Source organism: Sorex araneus, chromosome 6 (assembly GCF_027595985.1).
Source record: "Sorex araneus isolate mSorAra2 chromosome 6, mSorAra2.pri, whole genome shotgun sequence".
In the NCBI taxonomy this organism is placed as follows: Eukaryota; Metazoa; Chordata; class Mammalia; order Eulipotyphla; family Soricidae; genus Sorex; species Sorex araneus.
The window spans coordinates 106,303,373-106,327,959 of NC_073307.1; the positions used below are offsets into that span (position 1 = coordinate 106,303,373).

Consider the following 24,587-nt stretch of genomic DNA (forward strand, 5'->3'; position numbering starts at 1 on the left):
AATAGAGATTTCCCTTTTATACATATTGCAACAAGTTCTCCATAAAACATTCATCTGAAATAAATTAAAAAGTCTTCTTGCCACTGCCTCCAAACATAAAAAGGAGCCTGTACCTGGGCCCCAGTGTAGGCCATTCAAGGCCCTGATTGTCCATGGAATAAAGTTAAGGATTGAGGGGCCCAGATCCTGAGATGGGAGGGCCAGATCCCTCCTCTGATGTTTCCAGCAAGAAAGGCGAGGTCACAGCATGGGCCTGGGAGATGGCAGCCAACTCCTTGAGAAACTCAGGGAAAATGACTGCACAGTAGACAGCATTCTTGACTCGCAGAGCCTCACCTTGGCGCTCGGGGGCCCCTCCCCGGGGAGGAAGAACAGGAGTTGAAGTCCCAGGGGAGCTGCCACCTAGGCCATGTCCTGCTCCATCTCTCCCCGGCTGGTGAACCAGCTGTGCCGCCGGTCGGGTCCTGGTAGGGCTGTGTGTGTGCCGCAGAAGCAGCTCCCCCAAGGATGGCCTCCGGCTCTTCACTGGGAAGAAACAGGGTATCATAAAGGTGCCGGTATCCGGAAAAACCCTACTCTGGGACATTTCCCTAGTCCCTAGATTAATGAACTTCTCGTGGTACCATTTCCTGTCCCATCACTTTAGATGACTCCAGGGATGAGAATAGGGAAAGGCTCTTTCTCACTCCTAACACCCAAATGCTGCTTGTCTTGACTTCATTCTGTTCTGCCTTCCCTCACCCGATCCGTTATCCCCAAACCATCCTTCAACCTTTCAGCTTTCAACCAACCCATGCTTCCACGCTTCATTCCCAGCAAAGATCTCTTCCTTCCCTATGACACCACTCTGAAGGATTCTCTTTTAAGTGCTTTTCTAATCATTATTCTACCATCACCAATCTACTTCTCCTAGATCCATAACATATCCTTACTTCATGCTTCCTATCACCCTACTAGTCACCCACCTACCACCTCACCACTACCCGAGTAACCCCTGAAATATTCAGCTCCTCAACACCCACAGGGACTACATACACAATCACTGACTGTATCGTTTCTAATCTGTTCTCCTGTTCTGTCATTTCACTTTCTACCAATCCCTCCTCTAGATTCACCAATGCTATTCACCCCATCATTACAGCCAATTTCTTATCTGCTGAAATTCAAATGAGTCATTTCAAATAGTCCTCTTTCTCCTCTAACTTTATGCCTGGACACCTGGCCCTAGATGCATAGTTCTGAATCTGTATGGGCCTAGGCCCTATTCCTTTCCAATTATCTACCTCTAATATTGACTAGAGAAATGCAAGATAGATCCTGTTAAAGATGGCATAAAGATCCCTTTGTGATCAAGCTCAAAACCTCTTCTCAAAACTCCCTGCACTGCAGTTTATCTGTTATTCCTGGAACCTTCCATGCTCTTTTCATGTATCTATAGTTCCTCCTATCTTAGTTTTGCTATCTCCATCATTTTCATCATTTAGTTTTTTTGTTTTTTTTCCTTTTTGGGGTCACACCAAGCGATAAACAGTGGTTACTTCTGGCTCATGCACTCAGGAATTACTCCTGGCAGTGCTCAGGGGACCATATGGGATGCTAGGAATCAAACCCAGGTTGGCCACGTGCGAGGCAAATGCCCTACCTGCTGTGATATCGCTCCAGCCCCTCGTCATTTTAATTTCATAATCTCCACCTATCTGAGAAACCACCTCTGACTTTTCTTCCACTGACCTCCTATTTTATTATCTTCATCACACACCATATTTTAATATTGACTTGTTTACATGTCTTCTAATAACTAACTCTGGGTTTAAGGGCATGGACTGTGCCTTAAATGTCTTTACCCCTGGGTATTCTACCATGAACACAGTACCAGGACTGTGGAAGCAAGAAATGCTCGATACTATACTACAAAGAACTCATGTTAGAAACGTCACCTATGTCTTCACAGGTAATAATAATCCCCCTGGTATTCTTGTCTCAATCCATATATTTTTCTCCTTAAGTCCCCATATTCCCTCTACTCTTACTCCCAGCATATTATTCTGCCTCCTACTTTGATTAGCAAATAAAAGATGACTCTAGCCTTCTAACCTCCTCTGGCATGCATCATAACTCCACTGATACAAATTATTTCTTTGTGCTCTCATTTAACTCAAAGAAGGAGGAAAAAAACAACCACTTCCTAGCCAGAAGTAATCCTTTCCTAAGGCACTGGATACAGCTACTTCCACGACCTATAGACCCTTGCTCCATCTCAGTAATGACATTCTTCTCACTCTCTAGACTGTCAGCTCTTTAAAAGTAGAGAGCACACTTTAGACCTTGTTCCTGGTACCAAAGATAATGCCAAGTGCATATGAACAGCCCTGGGGTAAAAGATCTAGATTTAAAACTTCATGTTTTTCCTTCTTCCTAAAGTCAATAACCACTAACCAAATTCTGCCAAAGCTTCCAACTTATCAAAGTCTTCTTTTCCATATCCTGTTCTACTTCAAACCTACAGGTTATGTCTGTGTTACAGTAGAAGTATCCTGACTATACTTTCTGACACTGTATCGTCTTGGCTCTAATGCAACCAGCACATGAATTAACATACTTCAAGTCACTCCCGTATCTAAGAATCTCTAATAATTTCTCACTGCCTAAAAGACCACAGCTTCTCCCTGATTCAACTTCTGCTCTTGACAATCTGCTATTCCAGCCAAATCCTGTCTGCCTTACTAACAAGTATTCTACCAGCTTCTAAAGACCTTGCTCTAAACAGTCCATGCTGTCCTCTCAACAAAAAGTCTTTTGTTGAGACTTTTGCGTACCCATTTCTCAAGGTCCATGAAATATGTTATATACTTTATCAAACTACAACATTGTCTCAACCTAGAGATCACAATGTCCCTGCCTGTCCCCAACTCCAGAGCAGTTTTTGTTGATACTGCTGATTCAGATATTAGTAGACAGAAAGATGTTTTCTCTTCTTCTGACCTAGAAATCTGAGGACAAACATCAAGACTCAATTTTCTGCAACTCCCCAATTCCCACAGGAGTCTTTATCCTTAATAAATGAAAATTAATTCAAAATTAAATTATTAAATTACAGAGACACAACAGATAAGGTACTTGCCTTGCATGCAGCAACCTATGTTCAATCCCCAGCACCACATATAGCCCCCTGAGCCCTCTGGGAATGATTAATGAATACAGAGCCAAAAGCAGACCCTGAGCACAGCGAGTTGTGGCCCAAGAACAAAATACATACAAAATAAGTAATAGTCTGGTTAAGCTATCTTAGGGAATGTAGGGAAAGAAGCAGCAAGGTAGGTCTCACCTAGGGTATCAGAGCGGCGGAGAGCGGGTCCTGCTGCAGGACCCTCTGCCCAATCCAACTTGCCACGGGCAATGAGGTACTTCTTGGCTTTGGATAACAGTGCTGGGAAGTCCTCCTGGGATGCCGCAAAGCTTTCAATCTTATTCTTCACAGAGCCAAGCACCTATAAAACACAACTTCATGACATTTCTGAGTAGCTCTCAACTGTCACAGTTCTCCCTAGTCCCACTAAGCATGTTCCCAGCCACCCCCAGGGTCACTCCAACTGCGGGCCTGGCCCACCATGGAGACTGGACGCACCCATGCATGCATGCATCGCACACCTGCAGCAGGGACTTGACACTGGGCTGGAAGACCATGTTGGTGTTGAGCAGGAAGGAGCGGAGCAGGGGCTGGGGGTGACAGGCCAGCTGGGCCACCAGCCCCGTCAGCAGGAAGTTGACATAGACGGAGTTCTGCAGCATGTTCTCAAGTTTGGCAAAGAGCACAGCCATGAAGGGGCCTGAAGGGATGGGGTAGGCACAGGATACAAGGCCTGAACACAATGCACATCACATGTATTCCTCCCCGCCAAAAAAGACCCCACACTGGATGAAATTATTTGTCTATCAATCTCTAAAAATACTAAGAATACCTATTCTGGAGAAGATAACACAGCAAATAGCACATGAACCTAAAAGAGTCCAGATGCCAGCTTTACAAACATTAAAACCAGAGAGCCAGATCGCAGTTTCTGGAGTCAGAAAGACTAGGTTTCCAAATTTAACCTTACTAATTAAGTTATTGGATAAATCAAAATTCTACAAAATTAGTTACCTAGCATAATCAAATATACTCACCGCATAAGGTTATTAAAAGGATCAAAAATATATCGATATGGGGGGACTGGAGTGATAGAACAGCGGGTAGGGCATTTGCCTTGCACTCGGCTGACCCGGGTTCGATTCCCAGAATCCCTTATGGTCCCCCAAGAACCGCCAGGAGTAATTCCTGAGTGCATGAGCCAGGAGTAACCCCTGTGCATTGCCAGGTGTGACCCAAAAACAAAAACAAAAGATATCGATATGAAACATTCAGCCTTAGATCTAGCAACATGAAACTGCTGAATAACTATAAGCTACATAACATTCCTTAAGTACAAGAGAAGAACAAGCAATAATATGACTTGGCCAAAATAAATAAATAAGTAAATAAAATAAATAAGGTTACACACAGAACAAAGAGAAATACACTTGGGCCAGAAAGCAAGCAAGAAAAGAGTGTAGCAAAGGCAGTAAGGGGAGTATATAGGTCAATTTGGGGTTAGTATCTTAAACTGTCAAACTAAGCTCTTCATTACCTCAGAATGAAAAAGATAAAATCTATGAAGAAAATAAGAATTCAAGGCCAGAAATAAATGACTTTTCAGGTGAGATTCTTTAGCAAGGAGGAGGATAACAAAAGGAACTAGAATGCTTTGCAGGAAGAACTATCCTCAACTGAAAACTCTAGAACCACACTGTCTGATCAAGGATTTGTGGAGGAAAGAGAGTGTACCGAAGAACTGCAAATTGAGACAAGAATGGTAAGAGGCAATGAATCCTAAAAAAGATTCTAGAATATTTCCTACCCTGGATGCACATGACTAGATAGCTAAACAGCACTAGTCTGACAGGACTCTAAAATAAAAAGCAAAGCAGAACATAATTTCCTCTCATTTCCTACAACTTATTTACAACAGAAAAATACAAAAAACTTGTGAGTTTATGAAAAAAAGAAGATAGAAAACCATCAGTAAATGCAGTATTAAGCATTAAAGGATAAAGGAAAAGCTAAAGAAATACAGATTATTTCTGTCTTGTGCAAAAAGAAATGCTGAAACTCCAGAGCAGATGTCTTGTGCATACAAGATAGCAGCAAATTCTAAACCTTATTAAGACATGAATTATTTAAGCATCACAACTTGATTATCAATAGCTGAAAGATAGATGTGCGGGTTATGTTGGTCAACTTTCAAACCTTCAATGCATCAAAGAGATGATATCCCAATAAAGAGCTACAACTTCCTGAGTTCTCAAAGTGTACCGGAATCATTAAGTGATTTACATGCTGAATGACATAGATAGAATGCTAAGTCAAAATATATTGATAGATGGAATGTCAAGTCAAAGTGCATTTAATACAAGGGCTACAATCTTAGCTTCTGACACTGTACTAACCCCCAGAGGAGGTATGCATCTTGTTTTGCTTTGGCTGGGAAAGAAAGGGACAACCATGACGTAGTCCGTACTTGTATAACAAGTCCCTGTCTGGATGAAAGTCTGTTGGGAGCTGAGATGGGGAGAACAGGCTCTCCAATAAAAACAAAGAGGAGTGACCCCAGATGCTCAGATCAAGTAGAGCTCTAGGGGCACCCTGGTGAACCCAAAGAACTCAGTTTAGGGAAGCCCTGTCACTTGTTCTCATAAAGGTACTTAGTTCTACCTGCTTCGTCCTTATTACTACTAACCATAAATCCTGGCGGGGGGGGGGGGTGTTTGTGTGTGTGTGTGTGTGTGTGTGTGTGTGTGTGTGTATGATTTCTGTCCCACCAAATATCAAAGAGGATCTCACTTGTGAGCTGCTAGGCCACATCCTCTATACATGCTTAGACACATTATGACCCCTGCCCATAAATCCTTAAGAAACTGTTAACTAGGTAGTCATAGCAACCAACAAGTTACAAGAAGTGAAATGGAGGAAACCTGAAATTTAATCCTTTTCTGAGAAGACCATGGGGCAGAAGCCAGGCCTACTTAAAGGAAGAACATCCATCAGAATAGCTGATCCCAGGCCACAGAAGAGTTGACAGACAACCTAACACCCAGACAAATATATCAGTGAGCACAACCTGAACAGCATGGTTTATAAATGCTTTTCACACAGGACAGCACGTTTGTCATTCATACTGTTCAGCTATATTGCTGTGATTTACCAAGAAACAACCAAATATATATACATGCCAATCACAAATCCCAGGAAATGGCCAGACTAGGGAAGAGGAACATGCATGTAGGACACAGGTACAAAGCTCAGAAGTCAATACCCAAACCATCATGAGCGTGAAAGATGTACAGACAGACACAAGTTGTAGCATGGAGTGGGTCTGAAAGGGAGACCCAAGCAAAATGGATGAGCTAAGCAAGTACACAAAAACAACATGGCCAAGATGTCTCTGAAATCTGCAGAAACATGTTGAGAACATGCAGAATACACAAAGAAGACCTAGGCTAAGTAGCTTACCAGTAAAGGGCTGGCTTGGCAGTTGGTTGAGAGTCCTCAATGGGCTGCTGAGGAAGGGGCCTGGGGGCTCAGGGGGACAGGTGAAGCTCTCGAAGGCCTCCTCCTCCTCAAGAGGTAGTGGAGGCTCTAGGGGGAGCTCTGAGCCAGCCCCGCCATTGCTCAATGCCACCTCCAGCTCCCGGAGCTCCTGTCCAAAGCTCTCTAGTCCTGCCATGCCCTCAGAGATGCCCTCTAGCAGGTCCCCAGCAACCTCCAGTGGTACCCGACGAACCTTCTTGGTCCCCTCAAGCCACGGTCCTGATACTCCATTAAGCTGAGGAGGGGGCAAGTGGCTGGAGCCCGCCCCTGCAGCCCCAGGCAGCCCCCCACTCCCCAGATCTTCCTCCTCTCCTTCCCCCACATTGTCTCTTTCCCCCTCAGGCAGTAGGCTGCGTTTCTTAGTCCGGAAGCCAACAGGACTGGGCTCAGGAGGAGGTCGCTCGCCATCATAGGGGGCAGACCAGGTTCGGCAGGCTCGGACACAGCGGTCCACACCACAGCGTGCCTCACGCAGATACTCCAGGTAATTGTCTTCCAGCTCACCAGGCTCCTCAGCAGGGCTGGGGCGTCGGCCAGGGCTGGAGGCTGGAGATCCAGCAAGCCCTGGTGAGCGAGGCACTGCAGCTGGAGACTCAGAGCCACTCAAGCTCGGTTGTCGCAAGAAGAGGGCCAGGCGGGATGGTGTGGACGGTCGGGGTACTGTCACCACAGAAGAAGAATCAACAGTTGGGCTGCCGGGGCCTACAAACAGTTAAAAACAGGAAATCAAAGAGACAGGGGTCCCAGAGGAGGAATGAGAAATTAAAGGAGACTAAGAGAAATCGATGAAGAGGCAGCAACAGAACTTTAGAGAATTATTCACTTTTCAAATTGTTTTCCCTCGTCACCCCACTCACACACACCCTCCCCCACCTAAACATACATACCCCAACACCATAGAAATAATGAAAGTAAAGAATGTTTGGGCAGAAGTCAAAAGGAGAGACAACTCTGTTCAAAAATTAAATTTCTTTGCTGGAGTTAAAGATTTACCTTGCAGCCCTTCATCAGCCTCACAAAAGACAGAATATCACTTATGGTCACCCTCCTCCCTCATCCTACCCCCACCTTCCCTCTATACTCCCCCAGAACCCAGGCCATACCCGTGGTGTCCTCCCTTCTCCCTTCCTCTCTGCTAGGCCCACCTCGTGCCCAAGAGGCATGCTCTGCACGGGGTGGGCTGGGGGCACGGTGCCGACAACAGCGTGGGATTAGGGAGAGAAATTTGTCAGCTGCTCGTCCATATAGGTCTACATCACGCACTGCTGGCTTCTGGCTTAGCATCACATGGTTACATGGGACAAGATACCTGGAAAAAACAACAGATAGGGAACAGTAGATCAGGAAGATAGGTCAGAGAACAGCAGATCAGGAAGGAAGTGGAGAGAATTTGAAACTATAAGATCACAAGTTCCAGGAGGGAACGCATGAGCAATCCCTCATAAAACCAAACACCCTCCAGCAATATACGAGGCTCTGAGGGTCAGGACCAAGCTGTCCTTCAGCTCTGCCCCAATAGGTACCTGAGAACCAGCTGCAGCAGAACATCCTCACAGCTGAGGTTCAGTAAGGTCCTGAAGAGACTCAAAGAGACCATGCAGAGCTGGGGGAAAGGAGAAGGAAGAGATAGAGGGAGTTACTGTTAAGTTTTCTATGCTCAGGATCAAGCTATCCTTTAGCTCTACCCCCACAGGTACCTGAGAACTAGCTGCAGGAGACAAATGGGAACTCCCCCAGCTCGGGACCCAAACCACTACTCCTAGAAGAATGCCAGTGTATAGGGCCTGATATACAACAGTCATTGAGTATTAAGTAAATGATCACATTATCTTTGCGCGCAAGACTTCACCATGCAGACCTTAGAACGGACCCTGTGTCACGTCCACGTATTTTCTCTACACCATGTGCATGTCAGCAGACTGCTAGCTGTAAAACACCTATCCCCACTTAAGCAATACTTAAATGGAATGCGTACACAAGAAAAGAAGCCCTAGAAAATACTGGGAAATTAGTGAATGACTAACAAAAGGCAAGAGCAGCATAACTTAAGTGAACGTCTGTCAGCAGGAACTGCAGCAGCACAGTAAGTGAATGCATACCAACAAGAAACCAGAGGGGACCTTAAAGAATCCCAGCTGGGAAGTGGGAAGTCTGAGTCACCTCTCCAATACTAGTATATCTCTCTCTTAGAAGGTAAAATAAATAAAAGCTCAAGGGCAGCTGACAGGAAGAGGAAAACGTAGGTGGGTCCAGAAAACTTTTGTTTTAGAAAAGAACAGTTGTCTCCAGTGGGGCTAAGGGGACAGAGGCATGCAAACTCCCCCTTTGTATCCCCATATCTATAATTCTCTTATGACAAACACATCAGACACTTCCAAGTTCCCCGAATTCAACTATTGGGCCTTAGTCTAATACTTGGTCTAACTTGGTGTATATCATTTGTTAAATAACTATGAAAAAATTAAAAGCCAACCATAGTGGAAAAAAGATGATAGTAATTCACATTCTGGACAGCATTAAGGTCCAGAGGGGTTACCCTAAATTACCGTTTTAACAGTAATGATAATATTAAGACTCACTGGAAGGTTGTGTGGTAGGTACAAAAATGACCCGCCAAAGATGCCCAGGTCCCAATCTCCAAACCTGTAAATATTTCATCTTAACATGGCAGAAGAGAATTTACAGATATGATTAAGGTTATAGAATTAACATGGGGATAGCCTAGATTATTCAAGTGAATTCAATTAAATAATCACAAATTCTCAAAAGTAGAGGACCTCTTCCAGCTGGGTCAAAAAAAGAAAGTTTTGAAGTACAAAGGTACTCAATAGACCACCAATAGCTTTGAAGATGGACCGTGAAGGTCATAACCCAAGGAATTTGGTTAGCCTCTAGAAACTGACAATAGTTCTCTGCTAGTAGGCAAGATAATGTGAATCTCAGTCCTATAACTGTGATGAATTTAATTATGTCAACCACCCAAGTGAGCAAGGAAACGAAACTTCTCCTAGTGACTTTAGAAAGAAATGCAGTCCAGCTGACACTCTGAATTTATTTGTGAGATCTATGTCATACATATGACCTACAAAACTGTAAGATAAAAATACTGTTTTCTTTTAAACCACTTTGTTTCTGGTAATTTGTCACAACAATATGAATCAAACAAAGAGGCAGTAAACTGGCCATGAGACTCACTTTAAGATACAAGAAAACAAGGTTACAATTCTCAAAGTCAGGTGACAAAATCAAGTATAAAAGAATGAAACAGTGGAAAGAAAACAGCTGTCTATTTAACCTCAGCATCTTGAAATCAGAAGAGATTCAATTAATCTAAGAATCAAGAATGGAAAGGAGAAAAAAATACCACCAAAACATAAAAGGCACCTGACATCAGAGAACAAAATGAGACTAATGTAAATAAATTCTAAAGACTGAAGAAAATTAAGAATCAAAAAATGTCACAATGTCAGTTATACTAGCCTTTAATTTCCCCAAATACATTGTTTTTGCCCTTTTGATGTCCTTTGCATGCTTCTCCCTTGCCTCAAATGTTCTCCCCAGGTTGTTCTTTAGGCTCTCCCATAACTTTTGTCTCAGTTTAGTGTTACCTACAACAGACAAGTTTTATGAATCCTCTTATTTTCTAAGCCCCCTGTTTAATTTTATATAACAAAGATCACACTTTCCAAATATTTAATTCATGTATCTGCTTGTCTACCTTTAAGGAAGCTCTAGAAAATCATCTTTGTCTACTATGCTTACCATTACCAGTAAACAGTATGGCATAAGGGTTGTCGTTTAATAAAATGCTTAGAAGGAAGGAATGTAAGTAGGTGAGAAAGTAGATGGGCTCCCCAAATTTTAGCAATTCAAATGCAGCAAATCCAAAGGGAATAAAGATAAGTATAACAGTAGCCACTGGCAAGCATCAAAGCAACACAAAACCTACAGAACAAATCTCAAATAAGCCATAGCAGGCCACAGAGCTACATACACAGCTGAAGCAAATCTTAAGTCAATGCTACATTACAATTCAGCACAACCACAAAACCTTAAGTCAGGATGAACATCCAAAGTCATCCAAAAAAGGTACCGTGTAGTATACCACACAGTAACAAATTATTAGATTACTTCAGTAATACATACTGAGTAATATTATTAAAAAGTAGAATAGCTGAAAATCTGTGTCCAAAATGGTTAAAGTTTCATGCTAAAATATAAACACCAAAGTGCCTGCCACAAAAGCAGGGTAAAGAAAGAGAGGAAAAATTGGGGACACTGGTGGAGGAAAGTAGACACTAGTGAAGGGACTGGTGCTGGAACACTGTATGCCTGAAACTCAATCATGAGTAATTTTATAAATTACTGTGCCTCAATTAAAAAATAAATAAATAAATACCACCTAATTTTGAAGTGATAACTGAAGACAAAGGAGGGCAGGAACACCTTCCCAGACAAAGGTCAGAGAGAAGATGGCTCACCCAGGTAAGCCAGGGCAGAGGTAGGGGCCATACCCGGGAGTTGCTGCCAATACGTGCAACAAGGGTGTCAAGGATGGTGTGGGTGTCATGCCGATGTAACAGGAGGAATCGCAGGAAAGTACGGAGCAAGGCAGGCTCAGAGATACTCCGTAGAAAAAGTTCCAGATAGGCGGTACTGGCAATCATCTCCTCCACAGAGGTCTAGACAAAAGAAAGAAGAAGCATGAAAATTTAGGAGTTCCCTGAACATATATCGAATCATTTGCCCAGAATTTTAAGAAGAAACCAGGAAAAGAGAAAAAAGAAGGGAGTCCAACCAGTCCACTGCCTCCCACTGTTCTGGCCTTGAGGTTACCACCACTCAAGCTTAGCATTCTGATCTACCTCGCCACACATGACACTCACCTTGTGCAGGGCAGGACCCATGACAGGCACCAGGAATCCATTGTGAATATAATCTACCAGCTGCTTCTGCACCAGAGGATGGGCCACCTAAAGAGGTATAAGAGAGAAAGGAGGCTTGTGAGGGAATCTACTTGAGGGAAAGGAATATAATAGTCCAAGTAGGAACCCTGTGCCCAAAATGGCAGAAGAACAAAACTTGGCCAAATGTAACCTCTCCTCCCCCATCTTCCCAGAATGATCAAGGACCAGACCTGGGAATCCCAATCCCACCTGAATGACTGCATTGCAGAATTCAAGGGAACTCATGAAGAGCGCAAGGGCTGGCACTCCCAGCCAGTCCTCCCGTCGCAGACAGTGCCAATCATCCCCTGGAACCTCAATCTTTCGAGGCAGTGAGGAGTACAGGGCACTCAGCCCTGTGGCCAGCACCTAAGGGGCCATTGCCAACAATAGGTTACCAAAGGCATAGAAAAAAAAAATAACATTAAAATGAGCTAGCATTTAACCTAGCATTTTTTATGGCAGGGGAAGGAAGAACTATTACCAGAACTGGTCTTTCATTACCCAAAGTGTCAGGAAATCACCTAGGAACACTCCCATAAAGACAGTCAATAGCTGCCCAGTTAATCCCATACCTACCCTACTCCATGAATAATACTTTCAAAATGAGGGGGCCACTTCCTGGTACACAGCCTTCCACATGTCCAGGTTAGGAAGATACTACTGAGTGTCCAAACCATACCCATGACTCCCCCATAACCACCCGCCCCGCATCCCAGGAGGTGCTAACCGGGCAGAAGTAAGAGTGATCTGCGATGTAGCGGCCCACAGTGGGGCTCCCAGCTGACAGTGCCATGAGCAGGAGTAGAGCATCTCGGGCCTGCTGACCCAGGGTGCCCTCTCGATGGACAAAGGGGACAAGGCGAGAAAAAAGGAGAAGACGAGGGGCAGCTCCAGGTTCTGGTGGCGGCTGCAGGAAGAACTCGAGTAATGAAGGTTCCCGGGCCAGACACACACACAGCTGGCTGAGAAGTAGCACCAGGCCTTCATCCAGTGCTGGGCTACTGGGCACAGGGCGGCCACAGGCATCCAGCAAGGTCAGCAGAGCTTCACGAACTGGACCATGCCGCAACAGTGGCTGGCGCGCTTCACTCACTAGCATCTCAAACAGTTTCAGTTGCTCAGCACGCCGTTCCTCGACCCCATCCCCAAGCTCATCCCACTGAAGCTGCCATGCTAACACTCGAGTTAGCAGATCCTCACGTAGAGCAAATTCCAGCAGGGGCCCAGGGGCTGGGTTCACCGAGGAGAGAGCACGGTCCTCTGCCAGCAATGTCAACATCTGGTAAGTGTGGTTTCGAACAGCACTGAGATCATCCGCTGCCCGAGGGCCTTGTCGCTCCAGGATCCGAACCACCTGGGGACACGAGATGGAACAAAAAAGGAATTTTACATGTATGACAGGAGAACACTATTTAGAAAGTCTTGAACAGTCACTAGTTGAGGCCCCTTGGCATACAGCTTCTTACCTGGGACCAGTGATTCTTAAAGACCATGAGGCATGTCTCAGGGTCAGCCATGACAGGGGTCTGCGGACTGGTCCCTTGAGGGACACGGGACCCCTGTCCCCTGGAGGCCAGTCTGCTCAGCCAGTTCATCCTCTCCATGAGGCAGGCTGGGCAAGGCCAGCAGCCAGACCACCACACTTGGAGAATCCACCAGTTGGAGGCCTTCTCCACTTCTGTCTCCAACCTGCTTCATCCGGTCTGTAGAAGCCAGTAGCTAGCCATGGAACAAGAAGATAAAATAGGCTAGAGTGATGAGCCCAGAGGCCACTGCACAGTCCAGACTTTCAGATCTAATTTGGAGAGAAGAGATTAACAGAGAGAGAAAGGATTAACAGAAGTTTGCCTTTCTCTGTTCTCCAATAGGAAGAACTTAAAACCACCACTCCACTGAAAATTCCACAAGTACCCCAAATTAGCACTCAATATAAACTCAATTCTATCTAACCACGCATATCTTGTCACAGCCACCCTGGACAGCTATCAGTCTCAGGGACTCAGTGGCCCCTCCTCCTTCACACCATCTCCCATTGTATCACCGAGATCTTCATGCCTGACACCATCACCTCCTGGCAGCTGATGGCCGTGAGTATTAAGGATGGCCCAGGTGAGACCCCCCAAAGGCCAGTACTAAGGGGGCCAGGGAATCCATAGCCCCTTTTCCAGACCCTTCCACCCCCATGTCAGCACATTTCTCTCTCTAGGCCTGTGTTTCTCTGTGCCCCTGGAGCTGACAGTTCAAAAGTCATTCTTTGTGGATCTCAAGTTACCCCACTCAGTGATCAGAAATGAGAAGATCCAGGTGCAAGCCGTGCTGTACAATTTCAGAGACCAGGCTATGCCAGTAAAGTCTCTCTGAGACCCTCCTTGTGCTGAGATGTTGCTCAGTGCACCTTCTAATGGCGGGAGGCGGGGCTAGAGAGATAGTACCACGGGTAAAGCACTTGCCTTGCACGGCAGCTGGGCAGAGTTCAATCCCCAGCAGGGCATATGGTCCCTGGAGCACTGCCAGGAATGACCCCTGAGCACTGCCAGGTGTGTCCCCCCCCAAAAAAAGAACCCTTAAAATTAAAACAGTAAAATTAGTGGGCCAGAGCAATAATAGTACAACATGTAGGTATCTGGTCTTGCACACAGCTGACCCAGGTTCAATCTCCCTGGCATCCCAGAGGGTCCCCCAGGCATCGATAGTAGTAATTCCTGAGTGCTGAGCAAGGGAGTCATCCCTGAGCACCGCCTGGTGTAGCCCCAAAAGCAAAAAGAAATTTTAAAAAGTAATAAAGTGGGGGGCTGGAGCGATAGCAAAGCAGGTAGGGTGTTTGCCTTGCATGCAGCCGACCCGGGTTTGATTTCTCCATCCCTCTCGGAGAGCCTGGCAAGCTACCGAGAGTATCTCACCTGCACGGCAGAGCCTGGCAAGCTCCCCGTGGCGTATTCGATATGCCAAAAACAGTAAAAACAAGTCTCACAATGGAGACGTTACTGGTGCCCGCTCGAGCAAATTGATGAGCAACAGGACGACAGTGATACAGTGATACAGTGATATCTAACACAAAACTCATTTCTATCATCAAACCTACTCCCCAGCCTCTTTTGTTTTAATACATGATACTTACATTCATAGGCCAAACTTGGGCTGTATCTTTTTACTTTCAATGTCTAATTTATCAATAAACTTTATTATTGCCATTCTCAACAAGTCTCACAATGGAGACGTTACTGGTGCCCACTTAAGCATGAGCAATGGGATGACAGTGATACAGTGATACAGGGATTCTCAAAATAGGTCTACTACTGCAATAGCTTCCAACCTGGTCTTTATGCTTCCAGTCTTTCCTGCGAGTCATTCATGGCAACCAATGTGCTATTTTTTAACCCATGGACATATGCACACTTCAGTGTTTTTCTAGTAAATGCCTTTCAATTATTTCCTATCACACTCATAATAATCCAAATCACTTAGTCTAATCCATATAATCTAATCAACTATAACCTCTTACCATCCTCCTCATACTTTTTTTTATTTATTTATTTTTTAATTAGTGAATCACCGTGTCCTCATACTTCTTTTATATAAGTCTTCTTAAATACAAATAAACACTTCCTCTTCCTGGAACACTCTTCTTGTCTTTTATTTTTTCCATTTACTCAATCTTTTTTTAAAATATCATCTAAATAGCAGAGCTTCCCATCATTACTCTCTGATTTTCTAATCCTACTTTCTTACCATTTTCCATTATCTGAAATTATTTGCTTATTTATTTGTTCACTTTCACCATCAAATGTAAGCTGAGGGCAGAGTTTATCTATCTCATCTATTACTCTGTTCCCACTATTCAGAGCAATGCCCAGAGACTCAATAGTTGTCAATGTATGAACATTTAAGAGAATAATTATAAGCTGTCCAATCAGGAACCCCAGTTCTGAACACTTTTTTGAAGTAAAAAGTTTTTATTTAGAAATTTTGAGGAAGGGGAGGGAGTAAGTAAGAGAGAGAGTATGCACTCAAAAGAGAACACGGGCTTCTCCAAAGGCAGAGAGATCCTGGCTGAATACTCTTAAGAGGTGGTAATCCAAACATAACAAAAGAGCAATTTTCATCTTAGTATAGGACACATGGACAGAACTCCCATACACATCCAATATTCACCCAAGGTGTAGGGGGGATGGGACATGACATGATACCTTCAATGGGAAGGGAAAAATACCAAAAGAGCTGCTGGCATAAGCTGTGGCTAACAATTTCTTCTTCGTTACAATCACCACCCCCTCATCAGTATTGTCTCTGGCCAAGTGTGAAAAACTGAGGAAAGGTGTGGTTCAGTTGCCCTTCCTCTTTTACACACAACAAGGGCTAAAGGATTCCTTTTTTGCCCTTGGGTCACATTAGCCATTGACCTCTTTTACCCAGATATTCTCTCTCACCATTAAAACTCACAGCTAAAGAAAAATAGAAACTATGTTTATAGAAAATATGCAGAACAGGAGACAATCTTATAAAGTCTTAAAAAGACTCAGTAGGCTCAGGGATTACATAATATACATGGACAACTAAAAAAGTACTGGACAGTATGAAATAAACAGTGAAAATAAGAAGATGGGTACAAAGCAGTGAAGGGAGAGTGAAAGCATGAGTGAAAACTCTCATAAATAATATAAATAGGTATTTACAAAAATGTCACAGGGCATTTAGGAAAGCAACTTATATAGGAGTCTCAAAGACAGTTCCAGAAAAGAGAATAGAGGTCTTCCTATTAAAAACAGGATGTGTAGAAGAGAGAGCTCAAGTGTACAACACTATGCTGCTATACCTGTGCATACCCTAAATTCAACTCCAAGTAAATACCACCAGGTCCCACTTCACTTTATACTACTATCTGACATACCATTAAAGGCAAATCTGGTCTTGTCTTGTGTGCAAACCTCCTTTATTTCCAGTGTCAGTGTTTTTGGTTCTTTTAAATAAGGGTGAACCCTGGTGGTCTTCTGGGAGGAGGGAGATTAGGAAGAGTTTAGGGTTCCTTCCAGCTATGCTTGACTAATATAAATATGGCCCTGTAAAAAACACATGTCAAATATGAAGAAAAGTTACAAACGCACAGTATCTTGGTCACAAATTAGACATACTAATTTGAAGGGCAAATATGGATGATGATATCAATGTCACTGAATATCATGCTAAGGAATGGATTTTATCTACTGACACCCTACAGACAAAGAATATTTATAAGCAATAAAAAGTCGAGATTAGATTTGCCTTTAAAAATATGTTGGGAGGCTGACACCCAAGGACAGTAGATACAAGGGCCTGGGGGATTGCCCCATAGCTGGAAGACTGCTTCATGAGTGGAGGGAAGAAGGCAGATGGAATAGAGAAGGGATCACTAAGAAAATGATGGCTGGAGGAATCAGTTGGGATGGGAGATGTGTGCCGAAAGTAGAGAATGGACCAAACATGATGACCTCTTAGAGTCTTTGTTGCAAGCCATAATGTCCAAAAGTAGAGAGAGTATGGGGAATACTGTCTGCCATGGAGGCAGGGGGAGGGTGGGAAAGGCGGGTATACGGGGATATTGGTGGTGGGGAAAGTGCACTGGTGGAGGGATGGGTGTTTGATCATTGTGTGATTGTTACCCAAACATGAAAGCTTGTAACTATCTCACAGTGATTCAATAAAATTTAAAAAAAAAAATGTTGGTAGGGGCTGGAGAAATAATAGAGGTGAAGAAACATGCCTTGGAGGTCCCCGTGGCACCACCAGGTGTGATCAGGAACCGCTCCCCAGCACAGCACCACTGTGTCCAAGCAGCAATGCAATCTCAGGCATTCATATTATACATCTAGCCAACTGGGTTAGAGAATTTCCAGGAGAGAAGGTCCTCAGGTCTCACTCAAAATGGCTGGAGCACACAATTTGCAAGCAGGAGGTCAGGTTTTTATCACCAATATTGCAAGGTCCCCTGAACATTACTGGGAATAACCCAACCAACAAGCTGCAAACAGTCCCAGAGCAGCCAGGTGTGACCCCAAAACAGTTAACAATATGCTAGCAGTATAGAGTGAGGTAGAAAGTAGTGGAAATTTTATAAGATGCATGTTTCAATAAACTATTTTTTTTTAAGAATGACAGAAATTATGGTGGTAAGAGCATGATTTTAAGTGACAAACATTAAAATCGTCTGAGTCTATGCCATGTGATACTAAAATTATTAATACTTGTGATATCTCTGCCAATTACATCAATTCTTTAACAAAAGGAACCATATTTTTATTCTTCCTTGAAATTCCAGTGCCAACATAGTGCCTGGCATTCAAAAATGCTTGTGGAACTGAATACTGAATTAAAAACCATTATGACAACAAAAATATATTTAGACTTACTATGTACCAGACGCTATTCAAAGCACTAATTGCAGTAACTCATTCAAATCTGTTAAAGAATCTGCAAGAACTATTATCATCATTTTTATACAAGAAGAAACCAAAGTCCAGAAAAATTAAATTGCTAAAGCTAGTGGCAGGTCCAAGATGCGAGCTTATACAATCTACTTTCATATTTAATGGCCAAGTAGAAATAAGAAAACATGCAAATGAAGGGTGGATAAAAGAAGACCCTAATATGATATATAGGAGTCCATAAAGGATAATACCATTAACAAACTAAAAACACATAAAAAGGGTCTGTGTTTTAGAAAAGAGAATGAATACAGTTTGTAGCCCTGAGATGTAAAAAGATATCTGTGATGTCCACAAAGCAAGTAGAAATATTATTCTTGAGTTCAAAAGTAAATTCAGCACAAGAAATATAAGTCCAGGAGTACAGTATAAGTATCAAAACTGCTTACAGATAAATAGGTGTCAAATAAAGGTAGTAAATAAAGCTAAGGAAACAAATCATCAAGGAGACCAACAGCTTTACAAAGGAACCCAAGTGACACTGCGGAGAAAATAGAAAAGCAAAGGAGAAAGTATCTTTAAAGGAAATTATGAAGAGTGAAAAATGGAAAAAATACTGTGAACAACTTAAAAAATATAAAAATTAATTTAAAAAGAAAAATGGGAAAAAATTTTTAAAAAAACAATAATCTAGAAATCTAGGAAAGCTTTGGGAAACTGAATATTGTCCATAATATAGTCGCTAGAGATTAAGTAGCCACATCCAGTTAAACTACCTTCGGCTTCTAGAACTCAATTCCAAAAATTAAGACTTGGGGCCAGAACATAAGTACAGTGGATAAGGCATTTGCCTTGTACACGGTCAACCCAGGTTCAATCCCTGGCGCCCCATATGGTCCCCTAAGCCCACCAGGAGTGACCCAAGTGAGCGCCAGAAGCCTTAAGCACTGCCAGGGATCGGCCCCAAAACAAACAAACAAAAAGATGAACAGACTTTCTACCTTGTAATCTACCTAGAGGTCCACTTCCACTCCAGTGGTTGACCAACAAATTGCACTACTCAGAAAACAGCACTGAGCAGACCTTCAGGATCTTTCTTCACCACCACCACCCTGGTCCAACTCTTTCCAAAAACCTTGAAGAGTCATATTGGAAATCAGTGTCTCAGAATCAAAAACTAAACTAAACCTGTTCGCATGCGTTAAAAAATTTTTTTTGTTTAACGCTGTCAGAGAGTCTCTCACAGCCTATTAACCTGCAAATTTCAGAATAAGACAAAGAGAATGGAATCACTACCCTAGTATTCTGCCCTTTAGCCTACAGAATAATAGGGAAGTGGGGGAGAGAAAAAAAAAAGAAGACCAATCTTCTCATACTTAGCCAAAGGGGGAAGGGGGGAAAGGAACTGATCTTTCAGACCCACAAACAGCTGAGGACCAGCACTCACCTTAGGACAGGAAATGCAGCCTCCTCCTTACAGGTACACTCCACAAAGACGTGTAACAGAAGGCACAGAACAGGAAGGCTCAGTCTCACTTATGAACCTTTGCCCTGGGAGAGGCAGTAACAGGGCAGGAGCTGGGGGAAGGGATACAACTGTAACTAGTACAGCAGGCAGGAAGAGGATCAAAATGGTCTCCCAAGGATAGGTCAGTAAAGTTCTAAGGCTCTTCTCTCCCTACAATGGCGTTTCCTAGCTAGATGAATGATCAGTAACAAGAGGTATGGTTGGGATGTTATCCTAAATATCCGAAAATAGAAGAACTGATTAAAACCTGATTGGCATAAAGAGAAACCTCACAGGAGCCTACCAATCTAGAGCTCAGTTTACACACATCCTCTGGGCTTTTCTATCCCACGGACCTATGTGTATAAGACAAATGGGATATCAGTGTATAATCTCAATTTATCCCTTTTCCTTTCCCCAGTACTACCTACCTCTGCTTCTTACAAGGAATCTCCTCACTGAACACTGGCAGACTCATTGTAATTCACAATGCAAACCTCTGCCACAAGATGAATCCCCTTTACAATAGTGTGTCCCCATGTCACACATGGTTATCTCTATCCCTGTGGGGCGACAATGACAAAGATGTCAAAGAAGAGGCCAGTCTGAACTAGATCTGAAAAGATGAGAAAGTTCACTGGGCAGAGAAGAAAAGGCATTCCTAGTAGAGGAATCTGCTACCACAAAGATTTGGAGGCTCAAAAAAGTAACATGTCTGTTAGGGAACTATGAACAATTTATTCAAGCTAGAACAAAGAGTTAGAGAATAGCAGGAGACCAAGCTGGAGAGGTGAGTTGAGGACAAACAATGCCACATTAAGGAATCTGACAGAATACAAAGAGCCAAAAGTTTTTAGGCAAAGGAATTCAGTGATCAGATTTGTATTTTCAGGAAAATCATTCTAGGAATGGACTAGGAAAAAAGCCAGTTTGAAATCAGAAACTGTCAGGGAATAAAAGAAAAATCCAGATGCAAGATGCGGAAGATGTAAATGTAAAACTTACAGTGGAGATGTAGCAGGGATGATGATGAGATAACAGGAAAAAGTTAATAAGTTTAGTAACTTAGTGACTAAAGTAGGGGGTGAAACTCAGGGAAAAAAAAATGGAGGCTGACACTAAAGTCCTTTCCTGGACTGATACAGCATATGGCAACAAGGGAAGGATTGTGCACAATAAGTTCTATTTTGGATATGTTAATTTAAAGAGACCTGTGAAGACAAAGTAGATCCCTAATTACATATGATTAGAACATAAGAACAGACAGAGAGTAGAGAAGGAATCATCGTACTATATTTTTTATTTCACATTCTCTTATGAAGTTGAAATAACCTTTACTAACTTCTCTTTCTCAACCAGAATGAAAAATCCTGGAGACCTAATAAAACCATATCTTAATTACCTAATTAACTCATAAAAGGAGTATGGTAAGAGCAGACTATAAAATGAACAAAAAATGAATACATAAGTGAATCTGTTCTCCCAGCACTTAACAACTGTCACACCCTAAAAGTGAAATGGTTACACAAAGCACCTCTGTATGTTTCACCATTTTTGTTTCATCTTCTGAGATTTACCACACAGCTATATGCCAAACCCAAAATTCTTATGCACTACCATTCAACAGAGTTCAGTACAACAGTTTATTAAAACCAGATTAAAGAACTTGGACAGTGCTAAAGATTCCTTGATATCTGTAGATAGATAACTTGACTAATCCTATCACTGTCACAATGTGATCCTACTTCTATGTCACTGTAAAAATATTAAACAGAACTTTCCTCCATTTGTCATCAGTCTCATTTCTTTTGAAAGCAGCACTACAAATTATAAAAAAAAAAATGCATTTTCAGTATGTCCTTCATAACAAATCATAAAATATACACGTTACCAGTATAATGTCCCCCATGCCATCACAACCCTTTGTATACATTGTGTCTTTTAGACATCATCTTCATTCTCTGGTTAAAATCTTTTCTAAGTTACTCAGGCATAGAAAACCAAATTTCGGATTTAACTTCACGACATTACCACTATGTGACCTCTAACTTCTGAACAACCCATCTAAATAAAAATTCCTTCCATGCTTGTGTCAAAGGTACCTATGTAAACCCAGTAAAAAATGTGTGATTCATATGTAAAGTACAAATGCTATTCAGATATCATAGGTTATACAGACCTAGTATATAAACATATTTCCTCACCTGTGTTTCCCAAAGTGGGCAGTACTATCCCTATCAGAGGAGGGGGAGGGAGGACTGAAAAAGACGGGGTGGGGGATGGGGGGTAGTCAGGGGATGCCCATAAAATCCTAGGGTACAACCATGTGTCAATGTTTGTTCACTTCAAGAGGGTAGACTTCTGGGGGGATGGAGGCAGAGTAATTTTCTTTGCTGAAAAAAAAAAAGGTGGCAGGTCAAATAACTTTGGGGATTTCTGCTCAAAATCAGTGCATTAAATTTCTGGATATCAAGAACCAGTCAGAAAAAATGGGGGGAGCGTGGGGAGTGGGGCAGGAAACCCCAGATATGCTCAGGAAATGGGGGAGGGGGCTTACAGAGACTCTGCCAACCAACCTGGATCACACATTCATGCAAGAGTTAAGGATGTGGAACTGCTCAGGCTCTGCAATATCAGGGATCATCAGCCATTCGGTGGGTGGCTCAAGGGCTTCCAGCTGCACTTTATGAGGCTCAGAGGACAATGTGGTACTAGGGTTCAAACTGGGGCCCATCACATGCAGGGCAAATACCTTGACTATTGTACTCTCTTCAGTTACAAAAATGATTTTTTAATGTTTAAAAATGGTTGCTACTCATTTTAGCAAATAACATTCTTATTAAACCCACCATCAAGAGGGCTGCAGAGATAGAATTGCTAAGGTGTTTACTTTGCACGCAGCTTGATCCCTGGACCCCCCAGATGATCTCCTGAGCCCACCAGAAGTGATCCCTGTACACAAAGCCAGATGTAAACCCTGAGCACAGTCGGATGTGGTCCAAAAACACACAAACAAAAAATAAAAATCAATAAACCCACCATCTATTGTCATCATTATCTCAATGAGAATAGATTAATACCAAAGAATAGCAACAATAATCTTTCATTGTGAAAAATTCATGTTCTTTTACCTTGGATTAAAAACTTCACAGCTGGTGCCATCCTTGGCCCACTCTAGGAATCGGTTTCTAGACCATACTATTAATAAGTGCAGGTTCTAGTGTACTGACCACCTAAGCCAACTGCCAACAGCATGAAAACCTGTTTGATCTACAAAAAGAAGGAATGAAAACATACCATAAGACAGAAGCTTTGGTTCTGAAGCTAAGATTTCAGAACAGACCTGGATTACCACTAATTCAGTGGATAGTTTGAATTAAGAAGGCCTAACTGCACCTGAGGATGAGGAAGACATAGATCCTATAGCAGACCAGCAGATGGAGAGGAAAACTCGTGATGGGAAGGGTCACGATCACAGAATGTTAACCTAGCTTCCTAGTGTGGGTTAGCAGGCAGATGCAGACCAGTAAATTAGAAATAATGGGAACCCAGTAACAGGTGATGGAGGCAGGGACGAATTTCTGTAACAGGAAACTTTTCAGGGTAGGCAAATTATTCAGTCTTTTGAAAACGGTGACTGGTTTGAGACATGAATATGTCAAAACTCACCAAACAGCCTTGTTAACTATGAGCAGTTGATTGTACACAAATTTACCTCAATTGTTAGTTGGTTTTAACTTGACATAAGAAAAGTAGGGCAAAGTCCTGCCCGGGAGCCTAGATAAACTGCTGACAGTAACTCGTGATGTGACTTCCAAGATAGCAAGAGTGACCAAGGACAAGTGGTCGGTTCAATAAGGTGACGCCTACCACCCTCACAGCTCGGCCTGGGTGCAGGACAGTAGCACGATTCCAGCTGCCCAGATAAGAAAAGCACGACAGTCGGAGCAGAACCACCCTCCCCCGGGCGCACCCTCTGCAAGTCTGCAATCCCGAGGAGGGCCTTGGGATAAATGGAGTTCCCGGGGTCATCCTGTGCAAGACTAAACCCAAGAAAAGATTCGCAGGTCGCCCGCGACGCCTTCGGCGTTTTGTCTTATTTTGGTTCCCCCAAAGTACGATCTGGCCCTCAGGAGCACAGGAGACAAGTTCGCAACACTTTGCACCCCAGCTGTCCTACGAACACAGCGCGCTCACTCGGCAGCACCATGCACAGGAGGCGGCTGCAGGGCCAACCTCTCCCTCCTGCCCAAGCCTCCGGGACTCCATTCCTTCCTCCGCTGCCTGCCCTCAGCGCCCGCAGCAAATCGGCCCCCTCCGGTACGCCTTCGCCCCAGACTCTGCCCCTCTCCCCGCGCAGGCCTCTCCCTGGTCCCAGAGGTGCCCCGCGTCCCTGCGCTCCAGAGCCCCAGCACCACCACACCGGGTCCCCCACGTCCCCTCCACGCGGCGCCCCCGAAAGCACCCGAGGCCCGCATGCATGCATGCAGCTCCTGACTTGTGCACGACCCTCTCGGCTTCACCTTGCTCGCCTACCTTAGACACCCGGCCGGCCCCTCTCCACATGCCAGCCCCCTCAACCTTTCCCCTCACCACCCCCGCCGTCAGCAACCCCGGTGCCGTCACCCCCCCCCCCAGCCCGTCAGCCCGTCCCCCCTCACAAGCTCTCCGGGCCCTCCGGCCCATACGTACTGTTCACTCAGAGAACCCCGACCCTGACCAGGCCTGAGCGCCACGGCGGCGGTGCTAGGTGAGTTCAGGCCGCCGCCATCGCTCCTCAGGCGCACCCGCCGCGCCCCGCCCCGCGCCACACGCAACCCGCGCCCCCGCGCCCCTCACGTAACCGCCCAGCGACGCACGACTGGACAGTGGCGTGCCAGCTCATTGGCTGAGCCCGACCAAGACCTGAGCGTCGATGCTCGTTTCCTAGCAACGGCAGAACGCAGGGGCGGGGCCGCCGGTGGCATTCCAAGCGGGGAGACCCGCCTCTCCTCTGGCCCCGCCCCTTCGCCTCACAAACCCCGCCCCCTCAGGACGACTCCGGCGTGTCATAGGGGAAGACCTCTAGG

The 24,587-nt window shown here is 44.1% G+C and overlaps 1 protein-coding gene across 6 annotated transcripts; it reads right to left on the minus strand.

Annotated features, from left to right (window-relative positions):
• Positions 1 to 2: 2 nt before the first annotated feature.
• On the minus strand, positions 3 to 24,329 carry FHIP1B (FHF complex subunit HOOK interacting protein 1B). 6 transcript variants are annotated; one of them, XM_055141756.1, is made up of 13 exons: positions 24,211 to 24,298; positions 19,459 to 19,589; positions 13,080 to 13,408; positions 12,341 to 12,967; positions 11,821 to 11,979; positions 11,551 to 11,637; positions 11,146 to 11,346; positions 8,188 to 8,267; positions 7,768 to 7,973; positions 6,587 to 7,366; positions 3,649 to 3,827; positions 3,326 to 3,488; positions 3 to 525 (listed from the first exon to the last, which is right to left on the minus strand). In XM_055141756.1, the coding sequence occupies exons 3-13, from the start codon at positions 13,215 to 13,217 to the stop codon at positions 164 to 166; spliced, it is 2,982 nt and encodes a 993-aa protein (XP_054997731.1). In that variant the 5' UTR covers positions 13,218 to 13,408; positions 19,459 to 19,589; positions 24,211 to 24,298; the 3' UTR covers positions 3 to 163. The 6 variants fall into 6 exon arrangements, with proteins under 6 accessions (XP_054997731.1, XP_004621293.1, XP_004621292.1 ...); XM_004621236.2 differs by lacking the exon at positions 19,459 to 19,589 and having other exon boundaries at positions 7,810 to 7,973; positions 11,179 to 11,346; positions 24,211 to 24,329; XM_004621235.2 differs by lacking the exon at positions 19,459 to 19,589 and having other exon boundaries at positions 11,179 to 11,346; positions 24,211 to 24,329.
• Positions 24,330 to 24,587: the final 258 nt, after the last annotated feature.

What these genes read in the sequence shown, in the direction of transcription:
- FHIP1B (XM_055141755.1), bottom strand. Translation starts at nt 13,217, where the DNA reads ATGGAGAGGATGAACTGGCTGAGCAGACTGGCCTCCAGGGGACAGGGG. An exon ending in CTCTGCCCTGGCTTACCTGG is followed by an intron (nt 8,268 to 11,145) that starts GTGAGCCATCTT and finishes CCTTTCCCCCAG; the next exon opens with CTCTGCATGGTCTCTTTGAG. An exon ending in GAGAAGGGAGGACACCACGG is followed by an intron (nt 7,367 to 7,767) that starts GTATGGCCTGGG and finishes AACTGTTTGTAG; the next exon opens with GCCCCGGCAGCCCAACTGTT.